At 40.6% G+C, this 21399-nt stretch overlaps 1 protein-coding gene across 2 annotated transcripts in view; it reads left to right on the top strand.

Moving 5' to 3' along the window:
- Negr1 (neuronal growth regulator 1) overlaps window positions 1-21399 on the top strand; it is a 791857-nt gene that overhangs the window by 266276 nt on the left and 504182 nt on the right. For both annotated transcript variants that reach the window (XM_026784203.1, XM_005357456.3), the window contains exon 2: window positions 16568-16800. In XM_026784203.1, the coding sequence (XP_026640004.1) occupies window positions 16568-16800 (233 nt within the window). The remainder of the gene's footprint in view (window positions 1-16567; window positions 16801-21399) is intronic.

Below are 21399 nucleotides of genomic sequence, written 5' to 3'. Positions count from 1 at the left end.
ACATGTGTGTGCAGCACACGGGATGACATGCAGACCTGTGTGCAGCACACGGGATGACGAGATGGTCTGTGCAGCACACACACGGGATGATGTGCTGCTTACCTTGGGGTTAGTCCTGGTGCAGCGCTGGCTCCACTCACTCCTCTCCCCAGACTGAATCTCTAGATGAAGTGTAACAGACAAGGTGAGACTGGAACCTCAGTGTACACTGGGCACAGTCACCCCAGTGGGCTAATCCTAGATTAACCTCATACGCTGAGTGTGAAGTCTAGGATGTAAGAGGGTGTGTTTGTGTTATTCCTTTCTCTCGTAGAGACCGCATGGATCTTCTATTGAATGAGAAGAGTATTCCCATAAGGAGGAATCATCATTAATTCTCTTGTCTACTTGAAGAGATAATTTAAAGTGATACTTGATGGTTCATGGGCATCCTCTGGGAAAGACTGGCCCTATTCACCTATGGACGGTTGGCATCTGCAAAGCACATAGTGAGAATTCCACAGTGTCCCCATCTTCAGCTGCTCTGTAGCAGGCTGTGTTACTGAAGGTTCCCCTTCCCTCCCCTTGGGCCAGTTGTACCTTAGACCTCCTGCTTTATGTGACCATAAAAATCAACAGAAGGTAAAACAGTGGGATATGCTGCTGGTTTCACAGTAGATCCTGAGGTTCAGAGGCTTAGAGACCTTGATCTTCACTTCTATCCTCCACTCGATGACAAAATTTATGAATCAAATCTCGTTACCCACTTTATGTCCATTTATTATTGTCATGTCTGAGAAGGCTTACCTTTCCCTAGAGAGCTTGCCGTGAGGCCCCAGGTCTGTCTCTAACACTCTTTTATTGGGGAAAAACTATTGAGAAGAACTGATGGACCCGTTTTAGTGTGTCCTCCACTTACCTGCTCACAGTGCATGACTTGGGCTCAGTGTTTGTATGCCTAGGTCTCCACACCATGCCTGGTGTGCCCATGGTTGACTGACCCAGGTAGGAGGTTCCGTGAAAAATAATTTTGCTCCCTCAGCCACAAAAGGAAATGAGGAATCTTAGAGAGTTGTGCATGATGGCCAGCGTGGCTGCTGATTTGCCTCTGGAATGTTCTGACAGACAGAATGCTGATAGTTTTAGTGATAAATTAATAGTGTAGCTATAGATGTCTGAATTCTGTTCTTTCAATGCTAAAACTGAAGCCAGACTTCTATGCTGCCCCTATGCTGATGGCTGTCCCTCGGGGAGGATGCAGGATGGATACTGTATGCAGTGTCTTAGATTTCACGTGAACAGGAGATGTGCATGTCCATGGGACTGCACACGTGTAGGTATGTTCATTCTTCGGCGACTATGGTGCTTCTGTCCAGGATTCAGGGACTCTGAGAACTGTCACCTTAGAAAAGCCTGGAGCCCAGGGTCAGAGGTGCTTCTGAACCTGTTAGAGGTGCATCTGTAGCTGAAAAGGGAATGCTGAAGACTTCAAAGCTTGCCTCTCGTGCAGGGCTGTGTTCTCCCCGTTCCTTTGTGTGCTGTCTTCATGGCATTCATGAACTGACCCCACTATGGAAAATCCTGGTTTCATCCCTAGAATCGTTGATGGAGCTGTTACTCGGGGCAGTGAGTTTCTCGGTGGCATGAAGGTAGATAGGGTTTCGTTCTCATTTTCTGGTCTCTTCTGTAGAGTGCTGGGAAACACGGGTAACTCTAGTTCCTTTGTCCTTCCATTTAAGCCCCTGTTCTAGATCTACACAGTTTGTTTCTTTGAGCTATTAATTCTTTTGAGAGGCATGTGTTCTTTAGTAAAATTTAGCAACAAGTATAAAGTACTTTTGTATATTTGAATAGTGTCTAGAGCATTACAAAGTACATTTCATAAGATAAATAGTAGAAAAATTGATGGTAATCTTTATTCAGCCATCATGTGTGATTGACAGCTACCATACTGAAGCTTTTTTATTATTATTATTGGAATTGGTTTATGATTGCATGGTGTACCTGCAGGGATGTGCTGATATAGATTTTGTTTGAAACATCTTGATTACTCCAGTCACCTGGCTATGGGTACCTGCAATCCTTGTATTGCATGCAGAGTGAAGACAGGCTGACTTAAAAAACTGGCTTGAAAATGGAACAGCCAAAATGCAGAATTTCTTCGGAGAGATCCCGTGGTATCAGGTGGCTTCATTCTCCAAACACCTAAGCTAAAAGATGAGGAAGGAAAACATTTCTTAACTGTGTTATGATAACAAAGCATCAATTAGTGCAAATAATATCAGGTATAGAAGATACGCTGTAAACAAAATTTTTAACATGAAATTCTAAAGAATCAAATTATATTTGCCAACCCAACAAAAGGCAAATAGGACATTTGTAATGTGTGATCTCAGTATTACAAATACTACAAACCATACAGGTAATATCCGCAGCTGGTTTTCTCTGTAAATAATACCTGTTGTCTGCAACAAACACAGCAGAGGAAGCAAACTTAGACTCAGTAGAACGCGGTGAGGCCACCTGAGGTTGGAAAACTATTAAAACCTTCTACTGTACACAACTGCACTCCTTCCTAAGAAGGCCAAGCTTGACGAGTGATGGGAACAGGTATTCCTGTCCCTGCCCCTGCCTTCCATCCTCTCCCTGAAGTCTCCCTTCTCACTGTTACGCATGCACTGGGAGTGCTCTAGGAAGCTGCACAAGATGGATCCTTCTGATTGATGCCATCAGTCTTTTGGCTCCTCTGCCAGAGGAGCACTGTGCCTGCTTAAAACTTGGATTTTTTTTTGTGTGTGTTGAAAGATATTTACTGTTCTCAACATAAACCCTGCTGGATCTTCACGTTTCTGTTTGTTAGGCTTGTAGTGTGTGATATCACTGTACTAATGTCTACCCTAGGCATTCCCACACATTCCTCTTTAATGAACACTGGATTCATAATTACTAGATAACTATTTCCTTTGGTGATGCTGCCCATAACTCACATTATGCTTCAGAAGAAAGCCATTGTCTGCCCCTGGCACCCACCCCACTGACCTATTCTGACTTAAGGAGCACTGGTGGTGTCTGCATATTTACATTTTGCTGATTGGAAAGACCTCTACTGCTTTCAGGACAAGACAGTGGATCTTGATTATGGATTTCCAGCCTTAATTTTTTTTTATAATTGCATTGTTGTTGCCAAAGCAATCAAGGCTGTCATGGATACTGGCCAAGATGATCACCCTTTCTTCAAAGTCAGTATTCTGTTTTAAAAATCCTAATTTTTCATAGACTGTATGTGAAGCTATGTAATTATACTGCTTCAATGGGATGTTCTTAGGATACATTTATGTATATGTGTCTCCCGATTCTGTGACTTCCTGTTTTTTTTTTTTCTGGGACCATTTCCACTTCGGCAAACAGGAATTGGGTCAAAATAATAATACAGTAGATGTATGGATGACTGGATAAATGGATGAATAGTTGCATTTTTGGTAGATAGATGGGTAGATGGATGGATACACATTGCATGGATGATGGATGAGTGGTTGAATGGATGGAGGATGCGTGAGTAAGGGTTGATGAATGAATAGGTGGATGGCTGGATGTGTGTGTGATTGATGGATTGTGACTGGATGGACAGGTGTAGCCATGAATGCATGTATGGGTGGGGGGGTGGGTAGATGAATGGCTGGATTAGGTGGATGAAGAAAGCATCCACAACCTTAATGTTTTTTGGTTTTCCTATAATGGGGAAGATCCTTCTAGCTCTGGAGATTTGTTTTCTGTTAGCATAGAAAACAAACAATGGCAAGACGCTTAATAATTCTATAAATTTTAATTTTATAAAAAGATTTTATAAAATTTAAAATTTCATTTAGTTTACTGTCCCATTTCTGTGATATACGTTTTAAAAACTGTCTTCATCAATGCTTTTTAAAGACTGTCCCTACAGTCCCGACTGAAAGCATTTCAACCCTGTGGCATGTGCATCTATCCGACTTTCGCCCGCAGAAGTGTCCTGGACTCTGCTTCCTTTCCCCCTCCTTCTCCATCTTGTGCGGTCAGATTGCAATTAAACAGCTGCCCTTCATATTTCCTTCCATCACTCTGTGTTCCTGCCCGTCTCTCACCCTCCACACCCATCTGTATTTCTGGAAGTGATTCCTACCTACCATAAGGCGCCTCCCATGTTCATTCTCTAGTTAGTTTTTCTCATTCTGTTGCCATGATACATGACCTGTCTTCCTGGTGTTCATCAACCATGGAGCGTCTTAGGATGCTATCATGCTATCATGCTATCATGCTATCATGGCGGTCATATGGGATATTTGGTTTAGGCTCGTCTAGGACTGCCAGTACATTGGAAGTAAAGTGTGTTCTCATATCTTTTAACCCTCTGGTTTGTCCGCATAGATCTCAAAAAGAAAGTGCTTGGGGGAACTGAAGTGGGAATGGATACAGGGAGCGATTTCGTTCATTTGGAATATTTTCGTTTCTTTGTAAGATAAGAAAAGTGCATCTGATTTACCCCGTTTTCTCTGTTTAAATATAAAAGTGGAGTTTGATGATCTCTGTCCACAGATCCTCATGATGATGACCAACCCCTCTCTCCAGGCCCACCCCGCATCTGCTAGATAATAATGACTTTCGGCCACGGCTAAAGATGGCAGCAAATGTTTCCCATTATGTGGCAGACAATTTGGCATTTGGCAAAATCAAAAGTATAATCTGCCAAAACCCATTTCCTTTAATTATTGGGCTAGTGTGTATTTAAAAATGAAAATTTTATCCATCCATTTATTTATAACTCAATAAAATACCACTTTAAAATATATTAGCTGTCCATAAAGTCTATATTTTATAACCTATCTCTCTCTTCCTTTGAACTTGATACACACTAAAAAAAAATATAGAGTTGGACACAATTGATCTGAAACCCTGAACACACAGAAATGATTAACTAATTATTTAATAAAAAAAGAGAAGAAGGAAATACAATGTTTCTTCCAAGGGTTCATCATTACAGAGGCCAATTAGAGAAAGAAAAAATGAGTGTGTCTAAACAGTTTAGCATCCATGGAGTCTTTTGAAATAAACAAAATCATGAATGAAGGAGCCCAGGAGACAAGAAAAGCAAGAAACAATAGACCTGCATGCTCGGCATCGATCGGCGAGACCATCATGGGTGTAGTAACAGAATCGGGGTGTGGATGTATTCCTAACGTAATTTTACACTGCGGTTTGTGCTTAACCAACTTGCCAGGCTGCTCAAAATAACACGCTGTGAAAGATAAGAAAAGTGGATACAGTACATTTCGATTTTCATAAAGGATTCTGACAGCTTCCCGGGAGAGATTAATGGCCGAGGTAGAGAATTGTTGAGAATACAGTATGGGCCTTTTCCATGGGAAACCAGTTCAACAATAAAACAGCATTTGGGGATAAGAATATTTCAAAGAAAAAAGAATTTAAATTTAAGGAATGATGTTTTGTGGTTTTTAATTTAAAAAAAAATGTCTATTGTTCTTCCCTAACATCATTTATTTGCCAATTTACAGTTAATTACATTGCTCAGATATGTGTAATACTAATGATAAATTATGCTAAAGTGATTACTGGTGAGTTGAGCAAGGAAAGTGGGTGAACATGAAGACCTTTTTCTCACGAATGACTGAACCTTGACCCATGAAGTAGGATCCCTGAGAGAAACACTACAAAGATTATTCCTACCAAGTTCTTGAGGTTATAGGGGAAACAATAAAAAATCACATTGTCTGAATCAAATATGAATCCAGATAGATTAAGTTTCAGTAGCTGGCGCATGGACAATTACAGCCCAGGCTGCAATACCCCATTTGCTGTGTTTTAATTTTGAGAAATGCAGCTTTCAACACAGGCTTAGCTCAGAATGGTGTGAGGAGTGAGCTACCATGTTTCTCCTTCACAGTGTTCCCTGGCACGGCTTTGGTCTGTGTGTAGACATCACGGTGATTCCCACGCATGACTCTTAACCCCCTTGTGTAGGCTGAAACTGTACCCTAGAAGGGGGAAGTCTGGAGGGAAATATACGGAGAACAAAAAAAAGTAGAAAAAGAAGCAGTATGCCACGGAGCGCCAACTGCTCCTTGGTGAGGGAGGCTTCCTGGGGCCTGCGGGAGCGGCAAAAGGAAGGTTTGCTCCTAAGTTGTACTGCCTGCCTGAAAATCCACCTGTACATGGTGGCTCTTGCTCCCACATGCTATTTTACAGTCATTTTTCATAAAACCTCTGGAGCAGAAAGGGGTTTTATGAACCTCAGTCTAAAATATTCTGGAGCCAGACGAACAGATGGACATGGTAACAGAAATTACTGAAGATACTCTGGTTGTGACAGTAAATACGGGTGGTGGTGCAGGCCATTAGTCACAGCGCTCGAGAAGGAAGAGGCAGGAGGATCTGGTGAGAGCACTTCAGAGTCAGAGGCAGGAGGATCTCTATGAGTTTGAGGCCAGCCTGGTCTTCAGAGAGAGTTCCAGGACCAGCTCCAAAGCCACATGGAGGAAACCTTGTTTCGAAAAAGAAAAAGATGAACATGGGATGTACTCACTCATAATTGGTTTCTAGCCACAAATAAAGAACCTTCATCTGGCGATGGATGGAGATAGAGACAGAGACCCACACTGGAACACTGGACTGAGCTCCCAAAGTACCAATGAGGAGCAGAAGGAGGGAGAAGATGAGCAAGGAAGTCAGGACCAAGAGGGGTGCACCCACCTACGGAGACAGTGAGGCTGATCTATTGGGAGCTCACCAAGGCCAGCTGGATTGTGACTGGAAAAGCAGGGGATAAACCCGGACTCTCTGAATATGGCAGACAATGAGGGTTGCTGAGAAGCCAAGGACAATGGCACTGGGTTTTGATCCTACTTCTTGTTCTGGCTTTGTGGGGGCCTAGCCAGTTTGGATGTTCACCTTCCTAGACCAGGATGGAGGGGGGAGGACTTTGGACTTTCCACAGGGCAGGGAACCCTGACTGCTCTTCAGACTTGAGAGGAAGGGGGAGAGGAGTGGGGGGAGGGCGGGAGGAGTGGGAGGCTGAGAGGAGGCGGAAATTTTTTTTCTCAATAAAAAAAAAAAGAAAAAGAAAACCAACGAACAAAAAAAAGAATATGGTAAATACCTGAGACTGTGAGGAGTCTTGTACTATGGGTAATTTTAGCAAGAATCCCTTTAGAAATAAAATGGGATCTTCTGCTGGAAGGGTGCACCCGTGCCGCAGTGGGCACCAACAGCAGAGGGAGTCGGTATGAGGGGTGTCATGGCAGGTGTACCCACAGAAAACAGGTTTTCTCCGAGCTTCCAAATAACAAATGCAAAATCTAGGAAGATTTAATTCTGAACCCTTATTTTGCTCAAGCAAAATTTAGAGATTCTTTTTCTCCATGTATCTAGATAAATGTCATCATTAATACAAACATTGTTAACTTCTTAAAGCACAAATATATTTAACAAATATTTACCATAATATAGGTGCTTTGAGGAGATACGTACTGTTAATAATAAGACATTTATTTTACTTGCAATATTGTCTTAGTTTTTTATGATCAGTTATTTTTATGCTGGCTTGTGTATTTAATTTTAGAGAGGAGAAGATAGGACATCAATAAAAGGTGTTAAATAAATACTAAACAATTAACTTAGCAATGAATTACGTGCTAAGAGGGGAAGTCATTTTAGTTTGAGGCAAAAAATAAACCATCTAGCATTTCCTTTGGAAATAAGAATTATCTATATACTTTTTAAAATAACTTAAATAAACATCAGGTCACAGTTATTCAGATTTCTTTGGATTTACTTCAAGTGAAAAAATAATTTTTAAATAGACATAGTTATATTTATATGAAGTTATAGGTTTGAAAAGACCAAAATATGGAGTAGATTCCAGATGTCAAGTTTATAGTTGTGCACAGATTGCAGACCTATGTCATATATCATAGAAGCAAAAGAAAGAACAGTTAACTCCTGAGCTCACTTCAGGGTACCTGACATTTGTCTGTCCATCCCCTCTGTAAATGGAGATTCCAAACTATAGCCTGAGATTTAAGAAGAGTTGAACTATGAATCCTGATAAAGTACGTATGCTCATAGCTCATTTTATGACTTCCTGACACTGAGAACCACACTGCTTTTACATACTATTCAATCCCATTCCAAATGCTAAGTTATTTACTAAATGGTGTGTTATCTCTACTTTAGAAAGAAAGGCTTTGCAGGCATGGAAGTGCTTACCCCAAACAACCGCTTATAAACCAGATGCTGCTTTCTTTATGCAAGTTTTGGACTGCAGGAGGCTAAAATGGTGCCTTGTCTATGTAGCTAGCATTGAAAATAGAAAAGCACCAAAAATACTCTACTAGGAATTCGGAGGACAAGAAGTACTTTCAGGAGTATGTCCAAATGTAAACCCGACTACCTGTGCCCCGTAGAAATGAGCAAACATCCTGGAATCTCATCTTGCTCTATGAGTGGGCTCCTTTGTTCTAATGATATTTATATCATTTTTCTTGTAGGTTACACAGTCATGTTTGTAATGCTTTGAAGCCTAAAGTTGGCAACAGTAAGGCAATCTGATAATAGTTAATTGTATTCATACATACACCTGGCTCCATCCCCATTTACTTAGTCCTCATGACAGCACTGCCTGATAGAGATGCATCATACCCCCATTGCGCGGTGAGAAAACTAGGGAAAATTAGCTTCTCTAGGTTAAAATATAGGAAAGATACTTGAGCCTCTGTGTTAACTAACGACACTACAGTTTGCCTTTGTCAAAAAATAATATCCAATAAAATTTAAATTTGGAATTTTTTCCCAACTTTTATTATTTTACTTGGGAGGGGATATACTTAGTTTAAAGCTGTTTCCAGGAAGATGCCTGAGATAATAGGAAAAAAAAAAAGCACACTCGCTTTTTCCTCTGGGTGATACCCCTGGTTTATATGTTAAGACAAAGCTCGTGTTGAATTATGGCTTATTTAATTTTCTTGAAAGGACAGAAAAACATGGATTAGCAGCCTCTTACTTAGCAGTTACAAACCTGGCCTTGATCACTTATGCTGTGAGCCGTTCCTGTGTAAAAATGAAATCTGCACTCACGATACATTTTACCTGAAAAAATGTATGAGAGAAAAGAGAATTCACTTTGTTCTCAAGCATCAATATTCACAGATACTGGAAAGCAGCGTTTTCTTGCTGGTTTTCAGCATCTGGCTTTCCACGCACTGTAAACTGCTTGTTTTTACCGGCGTTGTTTATATGCAATTGCAACCCACCTAATGGCTTAGATATGAAGGTGGCTGATGGGAGCGAGAGAAGCTGCTGCAAGTGCATATCCTGCTTTTGTCTTTGCTTCTGGAGTGAGGTCTACAGAGAGGGCTGGAGGAACAGCAAGGCTGCCCGGCAGCCCAGATCTGAGTTTCCATCTATCCTGTCGGTCCCTGATACCTCAAACTCTCCTGCAGGCATTTTCAATGCAGCATTCATCCCCTTTGTAACTCGTGGAGGTGGAAGTCCAATTTCTTCCGGAAGCATCTGTCAGGGAGACAGCAGTGCAGACAAAAATCCCCACAGAGATTTGGAGCACCTGCCAGTTAGCAAAAGACTAGACAGTCTTCCCGATTTGAATATCTCACGTTTGAGTCCACGTGGGGAGAAGGCAAGCTGGCTTCACTGAATCCAACATTTGAAGTGTGGAAATGACAGGTGTTTCTGACATGAGACATGTTTAAAGCCATCAGAACAAGAAGCCGTGAGTGGGCTTCTCCGTACGGAAGGCCTCCCCTCCTAGAAGATCATTCCCTGTGCTCGTGCACACAGACCTGAAAACTGGGGTGCGAAGAGTCACGTCGCAGGTTGTTTGCAAGCGTCAAAGGAGATAAAAGGCAAGGCCTTTTTCATGTGTCTTTGCCCACGGCGGCCATGCACCTGATGAAATACATCCTTGTTATCAGGACAAAATGGTTTCTTCTGTCACAGTTTGGAAATGAAAGAAAATACGTTTGCTCATCGGGAGTTTCCTGAGTTCTTTATTCTCAGTACATGAGGATTTCCCACCACTTATTATCATTTGACTCAAGAGAAGTTAATGCTGTATTAATTATTTGCAAGTTATGCATGACGACCCTTACAACATTGGCATTATCACTTTTAAATACAGAAAAATTAAAGTAAAATCCATCACTGTGTGTTATTGCATAAGCATGTGGGTTATTCTAGTTAAGCATAGATTGAATATTTATGGTTTAATTCATAATAAAAGTTCAGTGCTCCTCTAAATATTGAAAATCATGAAATGCTATAACAAAGAGTTAGCTGCAAAAACCTATCCATGTACATTTCAGTGATGCAGAAGATTACAAATCTATTTTCTCATCGTTTTTAAAGTTAATGATATAGAGTTATAAATGAAACAAATCAAGAAAACCCTGCAACATTTTATTTTTTTTTCACGGTCCCTTCTAATGCACAATGGGAAACACTTCAGATGTTTAGAAATTTGTTTTTGCTTGTAGATGGTGGCTTTCGATCTTTTACTCAATTTATATATAAGGTTTATCACAAAGAAGGACTTGAATAAAATGTATAGGTTCTTCTTTCACAGAACATGAAACCAATGCTATTTGTGTCAGTGTATGTTTTTATTTCCTGATACTCTAGGAGAAGCAAACACACAGTTCATGTGCTATAATTCCCATGGACAGGATACGTGTGACCCCATCAACAACACCGAGAACAGAACTGGAGGCTTAATATACATGCGCCGTGTTGATGCTACCTTTATGCATCAGACATTTCAGTGTGCGTGTCATCTAGAAGTTACTCACTTTCGAGACCAGCCTGGTCTACAAGAGCTAGTTCCAGGACGGGCTCCAAAACCACAGAGAAACCCTGTCTCGAAAAACCAAAAAAAAAAAAGTTACTCACTTGATCGACTTGATCGGGGACCACATGCCACCTAGAAGTCACCTTCTGGCTCTGTGACTATGTTACTCATTGTAAATGGGCATAATGGTAGTGTTGGCTAGACCTAAATACTTCAAAGATTTGTCATGTCTAAATGAAAAAAAAAATACATAATATGCTTAGAAAAGTATCTGTTACTTGGTGATGTCAGAGAGCAGTTGTAGAAAACTCAAAATCCACAACCAATTGTGTGATTTTGTTTCTCATAATTGCATTTTAGTTAATTTATTGTAGGTGGAGACTGCTCATTCATTTCCCAACCACGCAAACTAAAAACAATCACACAGTAACTGTGTTGATTACAATATTATTTAACCAATAGCTTAAATGTATTTTCATCTTAAATTAACGCATTTCTATTATTCTGTGCATTTCCACAAGGCTCTGACTTATTGGGTAAGGTTCTGGCCTCTGTCTCCTGGACTCCACCTATTTTCTCTCTACGTCTGTTCTGACTTCCCACCTGACTTTATTTTGCCTTGCCATAGGCCCAAAGCGGATTCTTTATTAACCAATGGTAATAAAACATATTCACAGCATACAGAGTAGAATCCCACATAACCTCCCCTTTTCTGTCTAATTAAAAGGAAGGTTTTAACTTTAACATAGTAAAATTACACATATCAAAACAGGTATCAAGCAAGAAGTATAGTTGCAATATTTAGTCCATTTACATTTGGCAAAATAAGGAAAATACTCTGTCATCTATTCTATCTTTGTGAGTCTAAAATTTTATATCTAATTTATCCTTTATCATAACTAAGGAAAAGTATAGCTGTCTTTCTTCAACTCTTCAAAGACCCCATAAGGATATAACATTACCTAAGTTAACAAGAAGTGCATTGTAAGCAACTTCGAAAACTCTAGAATTGACAGAGACATCTTGCTGCCTGGACAGTCAAAGTTCTCCTATCACACTGGGACATCTGTCTTCACTTACAGGCCCATAGTATCTAGCAGACTTTTAAATTAAAAGCAGGAAATTTGAAATATTGTTTTACCTATATTGGCAGTTTGTCAGTCACTCTTCCATTATATGTATTTTTAATTATTTTTATTGAGCTATATATTTTTCTCTGCTCCCCTCTCTTTTTCTCCCCTCCCCTTCTACCCTCTCCCATCGTCCACATGCTCCCAATTTACTCAGGAGATCTTGTCTTTTTCTACTTCCCCTATAGATTAGATCCATGTATGTCTCTCTTAGGGTCCGCATTGTTGTCTAGGTTCTCTGGTATTGTGAATTGTAGGCTGGCTTTCTTTGCTTTATGTCTAAAAGTCACGTATGAGTAAGTACATGTGATATTTATCTTTATTGGTATGGGTTACCTCAATCAATATAATATTTTCTAGCTCCATACACTTGCCTGCAAATTTCAAGATGTCATTACTTTTTTTCCTGTTGTGTAGTACTCCATTGTATAATTGTACCACATTATTGTATCCATTTTTAAGGGTAGTGGGGCATTTTGGTTGTTTCCAGATCTGGCTATGGCAAATAATGCTACTTACTATGAAAATAATTGAGCAAATGTCCTTGTGGCACAATTGAGCATCCTTTGCCTATATACCCAAAAGTGGTAGTGCTGGGTCTTAAGGAAGGTTGTTTCCTAATTTTCTGAGAAATCACCACTCTGACATCCAAAGGGATTGTACCAGCTTGCATTCCCACCAGCAATGAAGGAGTGTTCCCTTTTCCCCACAACCTCTCCAGCATAAGTTGTCATCAGTGTTTTTGATCTTGGCCATTCTTACAGGTGTAAGATGGAATCTCAGGGTTGTTTTGATTTGTGTTTCTCTGACGACTAAGGATGTTGAGCATTCCCTTAAGTGTCTTTCAGTTATTTTGGATTCCTCTGTTGAGAGTTCTTTCCAGGCCTGCACCACATTTTTATTCACCCTAGTGTTTTCACTTTACCGTGTGCCCTTTGCAAGAATGTCTCTGCAGAGTGAACCACACTGTCCACGAAGCCACAGGGCAAGCATGGCACTGTGGCTCGTGGCTCGTTTGCTTAGGTTAGAAACCATCTGTCTCTTTCTTTCTGCATCTGTGAAGCAAAGATGGCAGGACTCACACATCTGATGGTGTGAAGTGTCTGTAACATTCCACACAGTGTCTCATGGTTTGGAAACGCTCCTTAAGTCAAACAGTGCAGTTGTGCCTATTCACAAGCATGTCATCAGCTTAGAGCAGCAACTCTCGACTCTCAACTTGTGGGTCATGACCCACACATGAGACAACCTATGTATCAGATTGTTTATATGACAATTCATGATAGCAAAATTACAGTTATGAAGTAGCAAAAAAAAAACAGCTACAGAGAAACAATCATGACAACCAGTAAGGTCAGAAATACATGAAGGACCTCACTACCCAGAATGTCTTGGATAACACAGGCAATTGTGTTTTTCTTTAGAATGAAATAGGAGGCCTCAACTTGGCCTGACTGTTAAAAGTTCCCCCTGTATGGGGAAAAGGGCCCTGGTTACTGGTGTTGGGTTTTGGAGGAGGCTGCTTATCACCTGGGGGGCAAGGATACATAGTCAGAATGATATTTCCCACTTCTTGGTCTGGACCATTCACAATTCAGGGCATGCTGTGCCATTCACATTATAAATCCTATATAGATCAGGTTTTATGGGGACTTCTATTTGTGGATTCTAGATATCATAAAACAAAGTAACAATAACATCAAAATATTAAAGCACCTAGAGTTCAGAAAAATAGATATTTATAACAGTTCCTCATGTGGCTGTCATACCCATCCCACTACACCTAGTGAACTTCAACTCCTTAGTGGATTTCTTGACTCATAAATAGCTCCTTGTGTTGTAAAGGGAAATGCTTTGGTGGAGGAGGAAGAAAAATAAGCATGACTATGAAATGTCGAATTTGCAAGGACTTCATATAATAATGCTAGAAATAACAAGACACACACACTGTGTGTGTGTGGACTTGGCCTATTTAATGTGTTTCATGCAGCCACTGCCTTAACCTTAAAGCTACATGCATTTACTACCCACAGCCTGTTGCTTTAGAAAACCCCATGCCTTACCCAGCCTGATTATCCTCGATTTGTAAAATTCCACATACAGTAATTTTAGTTTATGAGGGTCTGTTAAGTGTGATTGAGAATAAAGGTGTAGAAATACATGGAACTGATCAAAAGCTGTATTTATGCCTGATTCTCATTTGAACAATTTTCTAAGCATGTGCCCTGAAGAGCATTGGGTTGGAGCCAATGATAGTTATGGGCTGTTGCTCTTCTAACCAAGGATACATAACAGAACCTTTTTTGCTATTCTCTTTGGCAAAGGCCAGCCAGTTCTTCTGTGGTGTCCTCTGCAGCTCCAGAAAAAGGAATGAAGATTGTGTCTGGCTGTGCTAGCTAATGTGGGGAGTCCTCTTCACCCCAGATGCAAGCAAAGCTTTGCCTGTCTCCACAGAAAGAGAACTGCCCAGAAGAGTCTCCAAATCTCATGGCAAAATACCCATCCCTAATGAATTTTCTGCTTCCTTTAGAATAGACAGGTTAAGTAATCTGTTACGTTCACTAAATAAGAAATTACTCGCAGTAACATCTGCAACATCCTAATCATCTTTCCATATCTAAAATGTTTAAGTCTTTGATCTGCATTGCCGTGGAAAGGGCATCAGATGTGGGTTTGCAAAGACTTGTTTGCAAATGCAATCCTGCCACCCAACAATGGAGTGTCTTGGGGAACTCATAACCTCCACATCTTTATTTATTTTATAGGGGTAAATGCTGCAGCAAGCTATAACCTCCAGGGCTACGATAAGCGCCTTTCTATATAAAATGCCAGGAATTCAGAGGTCACACAAGGAGCATTTGAAGGACCCACTTAATAAATATAGAGAGTTCAACCTGAGCAGCAATGGATATGATCTTGTTTAATGAGGAATATGTCCCCTCTATCTTCTTTCTGTATATTATTAAGAATTAACAACACACTGCAATTGTTTAATTATAGCATTAAAGAAGTTTTATTTTCTTCATTAAATACATAAGGAATAGCTTTTCAATTAAAAATGACCTTTACAACCCCACCACTTTGGATTCTGTAGATGGGGAAGCTGGCTGCAAATTAGATTCTTCTGGAACGTTGTTCTTTGTTAGCCCCCTGATTAGTTTCATAAACTTGGTAGTGGCTGCCAGTTGCCTTCAGCTTGCAATTTTGTAGCAATCTCAGACTCTGTGTTCAATCCCCCAAGGTGTTCCGTTGGAAAGGCTGTCAGACTGTTCGGATGAATGTGTTCTTTTTTCTGTAGCAGTGCTTTGTACTCATTTAAGAAAACTAGTCTTTAATTTGTAACAGAACTTTTTCAAAATGAAACATTGAATTTCAGGCCTCAGCAAAATCACTGGCGTATGACCCCAGCCTTCTGCTCCTTTCTCATCCTGCCGCCTTCTATTGAACATAGGATTGGGTTTCTAAGCATTTGTTCTAGAATCTCACTTTGAGTGGCAATCTTCAGGTTTTGCTGTATGATGCACTATCATCAAGCTTGTTGTCATTGGCCATCTCCGGATTGTCTCCAGTCCTATCCTTCCTCTCTCCTATTCCACACCTCTTGCTTCTGTGAAGCTGGTTCTCCCACCTTAAGGTCCACAGAGTGATATCTGTGTTACGGTGACTTCCACACCCCTCTGTACATCTCAGTCCACCTTCCAGAAAGTCTTGCTATATCCATTCTCGACACCCTCTGTTTGCCTGAGAGCCTTGGGTTTCTCGTGCACCTTGTCTGATTTCATCTATACCTCCTCTCCTCTGTGCAGTCACTAAAGACTGCTTGCCTGTCTTTGTTACCGGGTGCCAGCTTCTAGAGAACAAGGACCATGCACATTCCCAGCTACATAGCAGTTTGTTGATAAGGAAATGTCTCACAGGGGAAAAAAATCAACCTAGTTGACACTTTACTGAAAATAAAACACCGTTTTGTCACTAAAGTCAGCTGCACACTGATGACAGCAGCCGTTTGGTAAAAGCAGCTTATATCTTGTAAATTGAAGGTCATAGTAAGTTTTTACAAGCTTGCTACTCAGCAGATTTTTCTTAGGATTATCAGCTCTGTGGTGCTCTTTGGCTTTCTATAGATGGTATATTTTATTCAGAGCTAGACAAACTCAGAGCTTTCTCACTCAGACCTCTTCTGCTCCTATAGTGTCAAAGAAGCAGTATTTCACGTAGAAGTGTGTGAACTTTGCTTATATTTCGGAATCATATAAACAGAGAGAGAATGGGATGAGAGTTTGGCTCTGAACTGAAGGACAGGCACATACATGCACAATAAATTTTATAAACATGGAGAATTGTGCTGAGCATCAGTAAACTGAGCCTCAGTGCACAGTGCATCCAGGATGGGTGAGCATCAGCAGCTTCACATCTCCTAAATGTATGATATCACATCTGCTACTCTGTTGCTATTCACTGCGTGGAAAGGACATGCATAACAAAGATGATATCATCCATTCTCATTTTGAATAACAGTTCCGTCTCTTTCTCCTCCCTTCTCCCTCCGCCCTCCTCTTTCCTTCCTCCCTCCATCACCCTCACCCTTCTCCCATCCCTCCCTGTTTAGGTGTTACTTGGAGGATGGAGCTTCAAAGGGTGCCTGGCTCAACAGGTCAAGTATCATTTTTGCTGGAGGTGACAAGTGGTCCGTGGACCCTCGAGTTTCCATTTCCACATTGAATAAAAGAGACTACAGCCTGCAGATTCAGAATGTGGATGTGACGGATGATGGCCCATACACCTGCTCTGTGCAGACCCAGCACACGCCCAGGACCATGCAGGTCCACCTCACTGTGCAAGGTGAGTGCTTCCTGAGGAGCTGCTGTGGAGGGCTGAGCCCAAAATGTCTATTGTTAAGATACCAAAAATGTGTGTCTTGTATGTTTCCAGGAGGGCTGTCCTGTGAAACTTGACGTGTGAAATATTTAATATTGATATTGAGATGACTCAGAAGCAGCTACCAATATTCAAAATGTTGTCATTATCCTATGAATTATCTTCTAGGTTCCATTAAAGGATAATGGCTATGTAGATCCAGGAATCCCCACTTACAAGAACAAGCAATGGCCATTAATGCCACATTACGGTTTTTGTATATGATATATTACATATCCTCCCTGGAGTCATCTCTGAGATAAATCTTGGGGAACCCATAATTGGTACATTAAAATAAATACTTAAAAACCCAGGGCAGATACGTTGAGAAGTGAAAGCCTTGTGAATTGTGGGTGGTAACTCTAAAAGTCACCTTCCCCAACCTTCCTACACATTGCCTCTCCGCTTGCATTTGAGAGACAATGTGAAGTGTAGCTTTCTGGAATAACTCAAGTTAGATATAAATAGAGAGTCATTGGAAAGATATTCCCCGGTGCCTTTTGATTGCTTGAACTTCAGCGGATACCAGTGCTAGTCAACCAATAATCTGTAAATACACATTTTTTAACTTTCATACTTAACTGTGAGAGCCTGAGTTCGCCAATGCCAACACTCTTCAAGAAAAACATAGGACCATGATCAGAGAGGGTGAAATTTGCATATTTTTGCACCTTACATAATGCACTTGTCCTTAAGTTTATATGTGTTGGCTGCATGGAAACATTTTGCTTTCTGGATCTCAAAATGAAGCTGAGCTAATCATGAGTAAAAGTAGTAATGGAATGAATAACAACACGGTCTACTCGTGTGTAGGCTTTCTCTTCGGGCTACCAACTCACTCCCAAATCATGACATGGAAAATTGTTATTAATTACCAACACTCAGCCTTAGCTTAGGCTTGTTTCTAGCTAGCTCGTTTTTTAACTTAGAATTACCCATATCTATTAGTCTATGTACTGCCTGCTCTGCTTCCCTGCCTCGTCTGTGTCTAGCTGGCTCCTCCAGCTGTCTGTGTGGCTTCATTTTTCTCTCTCCTCACCAGACCTGACTATCCCTCCTCTTCCTGGCTGTTGACCTTTCCGCTTTTTCCAGGGGAGGGGAGAGTAAATATTTGGATGACAATGCATAAGGCAGTGAAGCTGTGACATTGGTTTGTCCTTTACAACCTGTAGGCTTCCAGGCTGCATTTCTCAATATGAAATGCATCCTGATTTTATTCTCTATCTTCCCATGTCACACACCTGTGTGCAAACTGGACAAGGGGACTTGTGCCCTTTCCCAGCATCCATTTAATTCCCTTGGTGTTTATTTTCAACTTTTTTTTTTTTTACTGCAGAGACTGTTTTACACAGTTAAGCACTTTTAAAGAGCTGTCTGCCTTCCCAGATAGTTTCTGTAGGTCATTTGATGATCATGAACTTCTGAGCAGTTAAGAATGAGCTTGCTGAGTGCTTGTCAGTATATTTTGTTCCTTTAGAAATAGAAAAAAAAAATCCATGCAACTGTTTTGAAGGTATGCCATGAGATCAAATTAAAAGCTAATAATTTTACAGTATTTATGAACATAATTACTTATTATAAGTTGATTGACATGTGGGCCATTTTCCAATTACAGTAATAAAGCTCATGGAATACATTAATAGGCTTGTCAGTCAACTCAAGAACTAAATAAATGCCATAAAATGTTAATCCTACTCAAGTTACATTTCTTCTCAATGAGCAAAAATAAATGGATAGTCATAGACACTCAGGCTTATCTGGCTAATTTTGAAGGATATGCCCTTTGCCAAATGATTTATCTATCCTTCATCCACCAAGATAAAGAAACTGAGCAAGTGAGGCAAGAATGCATTGGTTTCCTCTGTCACACACCTGTCAACAAACCTCATTTTCACTGTGTAGCCTTCTAGTTAGGAGACCTAGATTTAAAATATTATTTTAGAAGGTAGACTAAAAAAAAAATAGAGGTTCTTATGAACACAGAAACGACATGGGGAATTTATTGCTGCTGTTGCTGCCTTTAAATTATGTATATGAACAAATAGAACAATAGAGGAAAGAGCACATATTAGCCCCACATTGAGGGTCAATTTCTTGTAGAAGGCTGCGTGTTTGTTTCCTGACTGCCCAGACTCCCAAAATAACCACAAAGAAACTATATTAATTAAATCACTGCTTGGCTCATTAGCTATAGCTTATTATGGGCTAATTCTTACATCTAAATTTAACCCATTTCTAGTAATCTGTGTATCGCCATGTGGCTGTGGCTTACCAGGTAAAGTTCTGGTGTCTGTCTCCAGTGGAACTACAAGGATTCTTTCTGACTCTGCCTCCTTTCTCCCAGCATTTAGTTTAGTTTTTCCCCTTTAACTCTACTCTTTTGCCCTATCTCAGGCCCCAAACAGCCTCTTTATTAACCAATGGTATTCACAGCATACAGAGGGGAATTCTACATCAAGCACAGAGGTAAAACTCAACACATCTGAATTCTATTCCCAAATTTCCCTTAAAAAGTGGATAATTTAATAACTAATAGTATTCTGACTAGAAAAACTATTCAAGCCACTTGAGTTAAACTCATACACCCATGAAATTCAAAGAATGTGATGTCATAGTTGATATTGATATAGAAAATTAGCAAATGTGGTCATTAGAAGGTTAATTTTTCATTGATTATATACAATATAGTGTGGATAAATTGAAATCTCCAGTCATGTGAATTTTTTGACCATGTGAAGCTAACTAAGAATAAAAATACAAAGGAATGAAAGTGTAGTTTCAAGTCACAAATCCCAGTGATGGTTCTGGATGATGGGAGATGGAAATCTCTATCATACTTTTTTGGATATATGACTTAATATTTTCTACTTTGAGCATTTGAAAATGCATAAATGAAGGTGTCATAGAGGAGCATAGGTACACAAGAAAGTGAAAACAGACTCACTGAAATGGTGGCTTCTTCTTCCCAAAAGGCTAAAGGAGAAGAGGTGAGAACCCAGGGACCCAAATAAAACACCCAAGCCAGTGCAGCCCATTGAAGGGACTTTCTAGTCTTAGGCCTCTTCTATCCTATGGTGATAGCCCAGACAGATACTTTCTCTTTCTCAGTGTGATCTCCTCTTTTCACAGCATTTCAGTTCTTCATGTAAAGGAATGAATTCAGCAATCCTCTAGACAATTGCCCTCATCCTTGTTACACAAAGAGAAGATTGGATATGGTGCCAAGATGGCACGCAAATATATTCCATGTTAAATACTCATGTATGGAATTTGATCTTCCAGTGTGGGCCTGGTACCTAATTACTTTCCTCCTTGTGGCAGCATATCTGAAAGGACATTTTCTATTGGCTCAGGATGTCAGAGGCATCAGACCACCATGGTGGGAAGGTTGTGATACATTAAGGCAAAGGTGTCCTCAATCCCTCTGGCCCCTACATCATTTCTTCTCCCTCTTCTGCTGGGTTCCCTGAGCTTTAAGAGGAGGGACTCAGTGGAGATCTCCAATTTGGGCTCTTTCTCCACCTAATGTTTGGCTGTGGGTCTCTGTATCTGCTTCTGTCAGCTGCAGATGGTAGCCTCTTTGATGACAATTGTGTAAGGTACCAACCTATGAGTATACCACAATATCATTAGGAATCGTTTCATTGACATGTTTTGTTGGGGGGGGGAGTTCTTTCTTTCTTTGTTTTGGTTCGTTGGTTGGTTGGCTTTTGTCAACCATGTTTGGTTCTTTCCTAGGTGTCTGGGCTATCCAGCCTCAGATTCCTGGCCATTCAGGCATTTTCAGATGTGTGCTCCCTCTATATGACAAGGGCCTCAAATTGGAGGAGTCATTGGTTGATTACTCCCTTGAGATCTGCACCACCATTATCCCAGCACATCTTACAGCTCAAAGAGATTACAGGTCGTGACTGGGTTGGTGTCTCAGTCCCTCACCTGGAAGCCTTGTCTACCTACACAGAATAGCTGGTTCAGGCTCCAGACCCTCCATTACTAGGAGTCATCTCAGAGAAGTGAACCTCAATTGAGAAAATGCCTCCAGAAAATCAGTATGTAAGCTGGCAAGCCTCTAGAACCTTTTCATAATTAGTGATTGATGGGGGAGGGTACAGCCCATTGTGCTGGTGACACCCTTGGGCTGAGCAAGGCATGAGAACAAGCCAGCAAGCAGCACTCCTTTTGGGGCTCTTTGTCAGTGCTTGTTTCCTACCCTTGTCAGAGTTCCTGCCATGATTTCCTCCAAAGATGGGTTATGGTGTGTAACTGTAAGGAAAACAAATTCATTCCTCCCCAGCTTGCTTTGGGTCATGTCATTTCATCACATGAAATAGTAACTCTAATTTAAGACAGAGTCCAGCATCTTCTGTGATACTTGAGGAAAAATTTTAGCTGTAAATCCTTATGAAAATATGATGGAGGAAGGTCATTGGTTGATTTAATAAAGAAGCTGCTTGACCTGATAGGTTAGAACGTAAGTGGGAGGAGCAGAATGCTGGGCAGAAGAGGAAGTGAGGTCAGAGACTC

The sequence above is a fragment of the Microtus ochrogaster genome, chromosome 21, assembly GCF_000317375.1.
Source record: "Microtus ochrogaster isolate Prairie Vole_2 chromosome 21, MicOch1.0, whole genome shotgun sequence".
NCBI lineage: Eukaryota > Metazoa > Chordata > Mammalia > Rodentia > Cricetidae > Microtus > Microtus ochrogaster.
The sequence above is the reverse complement of the archived record's forward strand: the minus strand, read 5'-3'. Positions and strand labels throughout refer to the sequence as shown.